Source organism: Crotalus tigris, unplaced genomic scaffold, assembly GCF_016545835.1.
Source record: "Crotalus tigris isolate CLP2741 ecotype Arizona unplaced genomic scaffold, ASM1654583v1 scf7180000017742.2353718, whole genome shotgun sequence".
Lineage (NCBI taxonomy): Eukaryota > Metazoa > Chordata > Lepidosauria > Squamata > Viperidae > Crotalus > Crotalus tigris.
In genome coordinates this window covers 1,472,912-1,484,019 of record NW_024096609.1, presented here as the reverse complement: position 1 = coordinate 1,484,019, position 11,108 = coordinate 1,472,912, and the positions used below count along the sequence as shown (strand labels likewise).

The 11,108-nt window shown below is 37.6% G+C and overlaps 1 protein-coding gene across 1 annotated transcript in view; it reads right to left on the bottom strand.

Moving 5' to 3' along the window:
• Nucleotides 1–777: 777 nt before the first annotated feature.
• LOC120306620 (heparan sulfate glucosamine 3-O-sulfotransferase 3A1-like) overlaps nucleotides 778–11,108 on the bottom strand; it is an 89,070-nt gene continuing 78,739 nt past the window's right edge. The window contains exon 2 of the mRNA XM_039340207.1: nucleotides 778–3,392. Within this exon, the coding sequence (XP_039196141.1) occupies nucleotides 2,774–3,392 (619 nt within the window). The 3' untranslated portion in view covers nucleotides 778–2,773. The remainder of the gene's footprint in view (nucleotides 3,393–11,108) is intronic.

Sequence of the window (11,108 nt, the reverse complement as noted above, 5' to 3'; positions counted from 1 at the left end):
TTCATTCAGCAGGCCTCTTCATAATCTGACTTGGAATTTTATTTAGTAACAAACTTGTGAGTTTATGCTGTATCCTGCTATGGTAAAAAGTAATAGTTTTGAGTAGCTGCATCCTTTAGCTTTTCCTACATTCAGAAAAAATGACATTGCAATATCCAGTGGAACAAGGCCCTGATTTAGCCACTACAGAAAAAGCAACAATATAGAATTTTGCCATTTACAAATCAGTTCTTATCTTTAAGTTGTCTGATGATATTGTTTTAGATAAAGATGACCCTTCAGGCATAAATGTTGATGAGTAAATGAGTCTATTAGCTTTGAGAACATCTTCTAATTCTCTTACTGCTCCAAGAGCTGAATATCATAACTTTATAAAATATATCCTTCATTTTAGAACATTTCAATTCGATGTCATCTACAGAGACAAGAACATTGCTCCAAGAAAAAAAAATATGTTTTCATCTGGAAATCTTCAGCTAAATCCCAGGAGATTAGAGAGAGAAAATAAACTCACAAGATTTATTCAGATATTACAAAACTGCTCTGCCCCAGAGTCTAAAAGGAGAACAGGGATTCATTTGCAATTACAATTTCTGACTCTTACATAGTGAAGTCCTATGTTTCATCATGACATTAAATTGTTTTGCTGGGATATACTATGCAAGCATGAGAGCTACACATGCTCACTTGATACACATCACTTTTTTTTTAACAAAAGTGAGACACACTTGAAAAATCAAATTAAGGCTAAGCTAGATGAAGCGGAGTGTCTGTCGGTCATTTGCTTTCAGAATGTGGTATATGTTCCTTTAATAATCAAATAAACAAATAGACTAATCTGCATTTTACTTTGCTGAAAGTTATTTCCATCAGCTTTTAAGCCTTTCTAGTTCCAACTATGAGGTGAAAGAAAACAGTCTGGAGCAATAGATTGGTGAAGAATAAGGTGTTGGAGATGGGAATGTTTCCTCAGCATTTACTTTAGCAGTAAAGTGATAGAAATGGAATAAGACATGTATCAGCCACTGTCATTTCTAGATTGGCTTTACAAGTACAACTATGAACCTGACAGAACTATCAAAAGATGCATCATTCTATGTGGAAAGGTACAATGGTACAAATAATCACAGAGACAATGAGACAATTAATTATTCTAGATCTGTAATTACTGTAGATTGTCATGTCAGCAAACAATTGTCTAGGATTTGGTACAGAAGTGCCAGGCCAATTGCAAATTCAATTTACTTTGGTGGGGTAAATTTTAATTGAGAATAATTTCATTGCTCCAGTCCTTGGGGGGTGGAGGTGGAAGAAGGGAACAGTGGGATGAACCATTTTTTAAACAAGTGCTATAGTTCCTGGTGCTTGTAGGGTGGCATACATTCTATGGGACTTGAAAGTTTGAGCCCAGAAAAAGCAACATATGGTAATAGAGGTTTTGCCCATATTCCTGCTGCTAGTGTTTTGTCTTTTAGAGCCACAGCTGTTCCAGTGGGTGATAACTGTATTTGGGATTAATCATAATCTCAGAAATACCTAAGACATAAAAGTTGGAGATACAACAAAATATTCTCCCTTCTTTGTTGGGGCAGCTATAAAATATTTACTCAAGTGTTTTATGGTACAATTTCAGAAAAAAGATGAGAGTTGGGCACTCTGAGCTGAGAGAGAAAGTTATCCTGGCTGGTTGGAGGTAGCGACTGATGACCCAATGACCTCTTGAGCTTAAGTGGGAGAGATGATAGGGAAAATGACTTGGCTTTCTTTTTTTTTCCCTACTGTTGACTCATCAACTCAGCCCATCTGTCACTGAACTGTGGGCAGGGAAATCTGAGCCAATATAAGGCTTTATGGAGACAACAGGTGGGTGAGTCGAATAATGCTTTGAAATGCATTTCAAACTATAATGAAGATATTTTATCTTAATTAGTTTGGATATTGGATCTTCTTTGAGAAAACATCTAGATTTGGGGGGGTCACATGTTTGGAAAAGGCCTCACATCACTCTTCAGTAACTGCCTAATGACCCGATCTCAAGGGTGTATATTAGCTTTAGTAATACAAACAGAAAAGCATCTTTACATAGTAGGAAATTAGAATGTTTCAGCAGAGCTAAAATGTTATCTGCTGTTCCTGCAGCTTTGAATAAAATCTGGTTTCGTGAGAGTCAGAGGCTGCTCTTCTAATGTCCTTATTAAGTCAAATGAGGATCCAATGCATAAATAATTTTGTAATGTTTACAAAGAATTGAAATGTTTAGTGACTTTTTTTACCCTGAAACTCATTGAAAATATCTTGTCATCCACTTTAGCAATGCAGATGTCTAAATCATATGAATTGACCAAGTAGAATAGATCAAATAGGAAAAAATGTCTTTCAGTCCTGATTATTTGGTTACCAACATGACTGACTAAAGCTATTTTTAAAAAAACAAAAACTATCTGGACACTGATATTAGAATCCACAGACTGAGGTACCAAATTATTTTATAAAAACTCCAAAAATAACATATTGAAAATAAAAGTCTCTGTCTCTGTGAGGTCTCATAGTCAACAATTCTATCCATAAATTAAGTGGCAGTCTTCTGGATTTGTGGAACTGGATATCATAAATCTTGAATAACAAAAGAAGTAAATATATGTTTGCATTAAAATAAAAATATTAATTGGAATCACTAGACTTTAGCACAAATATTAGATTTCCATCTCTATTGATATGTACAAAAATATATATTTTTTCCTTTTAATATGATTAAATTACTATTTTTCCACCCTTAATCCCAGCCAAAGTCATGGCCAGTCATCTGGTAAAACTTCATGTTGAACGGCTGATAGAATTCTCGCAGCCTTTGTACTACTTTCTGGTCAATATTGGGGTGGGTCCGTCCTTTCGTCTTGCCCAGGCAGTGGGGCTTGCTGCTGCCTTCCGCCTTTTTCAGGCATGGGAACCCCGTGGTTTTGTTGAAGTAGAAATGTTTGTCTGTGATGATCCTCTTGAGGCCCAGAAAGTCCTGGACACGGCCCAACTCACCTGCTGGATCACTGATCAGTCTCTCCCCACTGACAAAAAGGATTTGCCCAAGTGGGAAGTACAAGAGCCAATTTTCCAAATGCTTGGCATAAATTCCAATCTGGATGGCACTCCAGGAGGTATCGATCAAACCCGTAGTCCTGTTTTTGAAGGTCAGGCTCTCAAAAGATGGGATGTCTGGCTTCTTGGAAAGGGTTTGTGTGTAGTCAGAAATGGCTCGGGTGACTGGGTCCCTCACCACCACAATGAGCTTGGTGTCCTTTGACATAGAGGAGATCCGAGCTGGTGCTTCTTTAGTGACAAAGTAGCTGGGTGTTTTCTCCATGGTGATCTGGCCATCGAGTGTTCTTGGCATCAGTTCCCTAATGAAAAACAGAAGAGAGTATTTGCAAAGCTGCACATTTGTACATGCCTATCTTCAGCTCAATCATAGAAAATAATGGAACTCATATACGCAATCTTAGCTATGGGGAAAATTTTGAAACATTTGAGCACCAGGGATTTTTTTTAATGAATGTCTTTTGTGTTGAGATCAACTCTTAAAGCCTGGTACATTCGGATGGTCTCTCTCAGGTTTGATTCCACTTAGATTTTTGAGAGCAAGCAAAGTTAGTGAGTGATACAATATCTTATCAACAAATATTATATCAGACCAAATAATTCATGGAAAGTTGGAACCCCATTTATTAGAATCCCCATTTATTCTGTAACATGGAAATATTGGTAAATGGCAGACCAATTGGCATCTATGTAGATTAGGCCAGGATCAGAAACACTGAATGACTTCTCTAATTGAATGGGAATTTGAGAATTACATCCAAATTCAGCACTCTAGTCACCTCTACATCACATTGGTTAGTTTAAAAATTTGGGAGACTAGGAGGAAGGACTTTTTCAAGGTTTTAAAACATTTAAATGATCTTTGGAGAAAAGTGCATATGAAAATTATTCTAATTCACGAGTCTTGTGAGCTATTATTTTCCTATATTTACCACTCAGTTATCAGCACTTTATCAAAAGATCTCAGCACATTTCAAAATTACTTCAATCTAATATATGATTATATAGGAAATGCCTTTATCTCATAATTCTATCTAGCTTTGATTTCCTAAGCCATGAAGCTAAGCATTGGCAGGACCATTTGTTTAAAAGAAAGATCGACAACTGTCACCTGTTAAAAATAAAGTTCACGCACACAGAGAGAGTTCCACCATAATTTAGCTCCTCCAAATTTCCTCAGAAAAATTGACAATAAGGTCAGATACAGGTATGTTGAACATTATGAATAACAACCATTTACCAAGCAATGCCAAAGAATGATATGTTCATGAGTAGATTTACTTGGAAAATTGAACCTTTGAGCTGGCATTTTAGCAGCACAATGATCTTTTTCACATGCTGAAGAAATGAATATTCATTTTGTTGGCAGACTGAAACCACTGATTGTATATTGTTGGGAGCCACTAGGAATGTTGTGCCACAACCCTGGAGAGATTAACTAATGACCTAGACATCTTTCATAAACATAAGACTGCATGGACTGGTGGCATCTGGATTTAATTGAAAAAAAAATTGCCAATACAAACTATCAGGGCTACAGAAATATTTTGGCGACAGCAAAATATTGAGTCATTTGCTCAGATAAAAGGGTGTTTGTTGTTTTAATATTTGTAGGCCAGCGGAGGATGCATTGGCTTAATTACTTAAAGAAGACAACTTCTCTAAAGAGGAGTACCTTTTTGGCTGTATCTTTTAATTTAGTATTCAGTATTGAAATCCATGTTCACTTGGCTGTTTCAAGACTCAACTTATGTTTCTCATAATGAAGATCATCCCCTATCTGACAAAAGTCTGTCCTACAGGTGCTACTTTCAAGCAATGTAGTGACATATTTGTATGCTGAATGGATTTATATATAATTACATTATACAGAGCTTTCATTGTGTAATGTAATTGTATAGACTGTTGATCGTGAATTAAGCACTAAGTGTTCTTTAAATAGTTAGATGTGAGGCCAGCAGGCATCTGAAGCTTCTACATAAGAGTGTGGGAAGCCATGGAGATGACCTTGGAAAAGCTATCTAGAATCCATTAAAAACAGGTGCATAAGCATGATTTGGCTGAAAACATAGAGAAAGTATTAGAAACAGACTCAAGCTGGCTATCCTCCTGAGTCCCTAGGGTAAAAGAGGAAAGGAATAGAAAATACAATCACTTGAAATATTTGTTACCATGGCCTTTCGCAATAAAGTATAGTACTAGTTTTCTTGTGAAATTTATTTCCTGATCTGTATGACCTTATCCTTTTAGTACTGTCCATGGGGTTTGAAACAAAATATTTGAAACTCAAATATTTTGGCCACCTAATGAGAAGGAAGGACTCACTGGAAAAGGGCCTAATGCTGGGAAAGACTGAGGGCAATAGAAGAAGGGGACGACAGAGAATGAGATGGCTGGATGGAGTCACTGAAGCAGTAGGTGTGAACTTAAATGGTCTCCAGAAGATCGTAGAGGACAGGAAGACCTGGAGGAACATTGTCCATGGGGTCGCGATGGGTCGGACACGACTTCGCAATTAACAACAACATGACCTTATAGGGCTGAAAGAGAATCAGTAAAAGCTTTGAGTTGGTCCATCAGTCACATTCAAAGAACTTGTGGCACTGAGACTGGCACTAAATGATATGAACGATGATTTGACCATTCCACAAGGATGGACTTCATGGAAATAGCAAATTTATGTATCTTCCCTATGGATTATGGATTTGTTATCCAGAGCATACAGTATGTATACTTTAGTTCTGAAATGGGTATTACCCAAGGACCTGCATTCAGCAAGATAGCTATAGCATATACATACAACTGTATATAATATGGTAGCTCCTCTTAATCTAACACCTTTCATTCCTCTTTACCATGCTGGGGAGTTTTTATTTGTTGTTTTGCAGTGGCTGATGGTGATTTACTGAATGGAAAATTATCTATAGACTTTTTCAGCTGACAAAGAAAAGAGCAGCAGTAGGCAAGCTTGTAAACAGCACAGATTTAGCTTTCCTGTTGATACCCTTGATCACACTGAACAAAGAGTGCCATATCACAGCATACCGGTGCAGCAGACCCATTTCTGAATGCACTCACTTATGGACATATAGTGGTTGTTTATTCTGATCCTTAGTTGCCTTAATCTTAACCTAGCCATAATTCTCAGAGGTTGGTTTTTTTGCCGTTAAGTATGTGCCAGAGTAAACTCCAACACACACACACACATACATACACAAACACACACACAAAACACAAAGCTTGGTAGAAGTTGCAACCTACAGAATGAGACTCAGTTCTCTGTTCAAGTTGCCAAGTCCCAAAAGCTGAGGTCTCATTTGTAGAAGCAAAATAAACAACATGTACAAACCATACTTTCAGATATTAATTTATACAGTTTTGTTGATTAAAAAGACGTTACTTATGGAATATCTGCAGATGGCCTGTCATTATCAATCCAAAGATGTTCTATGGTGACACATATCCAGAGAGGTAATAGGAGCAGAGAAAGTGTATCAATTCACATTTCAAGAAGCACCTTCAGTCACAGGCAGTACATGATCTGGAACACAATCATCCTTCAGTTTTCACATTTCTCTGGAAGTCAATAATAATGGGTTCACCTGGTATCCACCACGTCATACTGAAGATTTTGGCCCGGGTTATTATAAGAATAAATTAGAAAGTCAAGAAATTAATGAAAGAAAAATAAATAAGTTGTGTGCTTGTGGAACTAAATGAGAGGGAATGAGGCAATAGATCTGAATGAAGGTGGCTTGGCCATGAGGGATGGAGGAATGCATCCAGGGAAATTAAGCTGTAGGTTTCCTTATGAATGAAAGAGCTATGTAAGAAAATATGTAAGAAAGAACGAATTGATGTCAACTAGGTTTCTGTAGGTACATTGAAAAGTACAAATCCATACCATGTAGGTGATAGCTATATGTTAAGCTGGAGTAAATGATGGTAATGAGGGAGATGAGCGGTTTAGAAAAATGAAATATAAATAAATAATAGATGAACCAAATATGAGTTTGGTGGAAAATTGTGCAACAGTCTGAAGGTATGCAATCCTGAGGAAATTATTCTGTTTGTGACATGAATGAGTAGGTAGAAATGACACAAGCAAATACTATGTAGAAAAAGTATGGGGCCATCATCCAAGAATGATGAATGTTAGGAATAGAGCTGACATTTCATGGACTAGTTCCCAGATTAGTGAGAACATTACACCAATACATCTGTGCTGTGGGGCCAAATATTTGTTAATGTGGAAAGACGAGGTTAAAAAAAAACACCCTAAAATTTAAATTCTGGAGTTCTGATGTGATTTTATATATATAATTGTTTAATTGTTTGAAATTTGAATTTTAAAAACTTAAATGTATCACTCAAAATACATAGCAGTCTTTGAATGACTCTTATTTTAGTAACTTTGGTTCTTTCCAGCTTCTTTCCCAAAGTTTCATAAGTATTTTAACTACCTTTTAATATTTATATTAATCTGGTAGACAATTATAAATATTTACCTCAATGAATTTGGAAACATTTGTCATAATAATTATTTCCAGGTACTCCAAGGAACTAAAGAAAAATGCAAAATCCTAAACTCTGCAAATGTTCTTGGGTAGCTTAGCACTTATAAAAATATGTGAGATTTTTTTAGAATGCATTTATTAATTTATTTTTTAAAAAAAGTCTGTTAAAGGAAGTTAAGCAAATTCATTCATCCAATTTTTAGAATCTAATTAAGGACAGATATACCTTCAGATCACAATACAGGTAACATCTAGCATCCTGGGGCTGTCATAGCTCTTCACACTTTAAAAATAAACTTTTTGCAGAAGACAACTGTGTCCTTTTGTATTTCTTATAACCATCCTCTAGAGAAAAGACAGCTAGTCAGTGACAGAATAACGTTTTGTTTTATTTCTTTTATGTGGCAGGTCATGCTCTGGATTTGGTTTTGTCCACTGGAAAGGAGGATGGCATTCTAAAAGTGCGAAAGTTTAGATCTGTTCTCTTGTCATACCATTTCACTGAGATTTGGACTTGCAGTGACTATTCTTTGTAGTCCATCTTAAAAGATCCCAGAGATTTGGAGGCTAGTATGGCTGGCTTTGATTGTTCTATGGAATGCAAAGAGGAGCAGGGCATCCACAGGGCAGAGAGAGTTCATTTCTGGAGTATACATCTCAGTGGAGGATAATGAAGCAAGATTTTTCCACAGCCCCTTATTTCTGGACATACTGTACATAGTTCAGCCAGCTATAGCTTTATAGAATCGAGGCAACAATTGAATAGTATGGTAATTAGGCTGAGTTATGACATGTGTGACATTATTGCTAGGTAGTCTTTGACTAAAAATTTATTTTTGGTTCTACCATTTTCTGCCAGGAAAGTATACACAACAGAACCCTCCAGAAAGCAACAAAGCCAGACATCGTGTAGTTAGTTAGGTGTGGTTTATCAGGAGATGTTTTGCTGTTCAGATGACAGTGTGTTAAATACGAAAGCTGTTTGTTAATGCAGAGTTATCATTGTGGGTTTGTTATTTTTTGCATATGTGGGCAGGAGGAAATTAAATGAAAACATGTTCCCACCAACAGTGTGAGTCAACAACACTCTAAAAAGGAAGAAAAAGGGGGCGGAGGTGGGCAGGTCTGATGAAAGCCACAATTCATCATGGATCATGGTTTCCTGGTGCCTTTGCGATTACTTCACAGGCTTTGCTGCCTCCAGAATTTGTTCATTTGTGAGTATTGTACATTACAAGTAACACACACCAGTGCCAAGTTTATATGTCCATTTAGGAGAAAAAATCAAAGGAATTTTCAGTTGCTAAATAGATAGACAGATGGCTGTCTGGGCAAATATCTGAAGATGATTCCCACAATATTATGATGGCTGGTTGCATATAAACTAATTAGAGAATTCTGTGTTTCTCTGTGCGTGCACGTGTGTGTGTGTATATGTGTGTGCATTTGCATAGACATGCAGACAAAACCACATAGAACCACAGACATATATAATTACAGTGCAATTCTATTCTTGTTTAAACATAAACAAATGTCACAGATGTCACATTATTTCATTCAGTGATCTCATTTGAAACTGTATTCCCATTTCAACTTTACGGATAAGAAAAAAAATCTAAGAACTGATCGGATTGGGATTCTGCACAGCCAAGGTAGATGTCCACCTCACTGAGCTACTCCTCCACCTTTACAAATTATTTCTACCTAAGCAAACTCTTTATTTTGTAATAATAATAAAGTTGGAAGGGACCTTGGAGGTCATCTAGTCCAACCCCCTGCTCAAGCAGGAAACCCTATACCAGGGGTGTCAAACTGCAGGCCCACGGGCTGGATGTGTCATGCCAAAACCACGCCCACCCCATTGCTGGCAATGGGAAAAAAGTAGTGATACATCACGACACATCACGTGATGTCACAAGTTTGATACCCATGCCCTATACCATGTCAGACAAATGGCTGTCCAGTCTCCTCTTAAAAACTTCCAGTTTTGGAGCAGATTGTTCCACTGATTAAATTTTCTGACTGGCAGGAAATTTCTCCTTAGTTCTAGGTTGCTTCTCTCTTTGATTAGTTTCCATCCGTTGCTTCTTGTCCTGCCTTCAGGTGCTTTGGACAATAGCTTGACTCCCTCTTCTTTGTGGCAACCCCTGAGGTATTGGAACACTGCTATCATGTCACCCCTAGTCCTTCTTTTCATTAAATTAGACATACCCAATTCCAGCAACCGTTCCTTATATGTTTTAGCCTCCAGTCCCCTGATCATCTTTGCTACTCTTCTCTATACTTTTTCTAGAATCTCAACATCTTTTTTACATCGTGGTGACCAAAATTGGATGTGGTATTCCAAGTGTGGCCTTACCAAGGCCACACTTTTGTTCCTTTGGAAGGGGTTAATGGTGCAACAATATCATTAAGGAAAATCCAGGGAAATCAGAAGATAAATCATGAAACCTAGATAGTCCTGCATGCCTTGCATACTACTTATTACATGTATTGAACTGACTGTAACAAGGCAAATGAAATGAGATTTGAGGTATCAGGGAAGCAGGGATGTTTATAGAATATGGTTAAAAAAGAAAGTCAAGTTCACAAATGCATTGGTGAAATGAAAGTTCTATCTGTTTTTTAATGTGCCACACAAACACACACAGACAAAAAAACTACTGAAGCTTCTATTAAACCATTGCAGTCTCCATCTTGCTTTTTACTGTACTCTATAGACATTTTGGTGGAAAACCTTTGAAACTAAGAAATCTGTATTGAGTCAGCCTACAGTTATTATGGTCACTATGACTTACAACAGCACTAAGAAAAAAGGGAAGAGCTCTCAGACTACCTATAAGGACATGGTGAGCTAGATACCCATAAAGGAACAGAGACATCATTATAGGGGAGAACACTGACCAGAGGACAGATCCTGGATGTCAAAATCTTTCCAGACAAAGGAGAGATTGTGGGATTGCCCACAGGTTTTCCAAACAGCTCTCCTCATGAGCAGACTGCAAGAACTGACAGTTTTATGGTTGGTTGGTAAACTGGGTGGCTGGGGCTGAAGGATTTCCTGTATGCTTAGAATTGCAATGTGGCTTATGTGGACATAAAGGTGGCTAGGCCTCATTTCTTAATTACTTTTTGAATTACTTTTTTATTAGTGTTGCCTCGTCTTGACACACAATTAACTGAATCAAACTCACCACGTCAGGAACGAAGAACTTTCAAATTTTATTTAGTAAAGTAATGAATTAAAGTCAGCACTGACAACTATTACACTCATGGCCCTTTTATACAGTTAACACAAGACCCCGCCTAACCCACACCCATTCTACCACCCATGCGCCACCACCCACATCCGGACTGCCCAACGCCCCTATATGGCAATACATCTGATTACCATGACCTGCAGTAGCTGCCCCCTAACGCATCCCGGCGCCGCGGCCGCTTCCCGACGCTTCGGCCGCTTCCCGATGCTTCTACAGCCTACCAGCCTCCATTAATAAACGC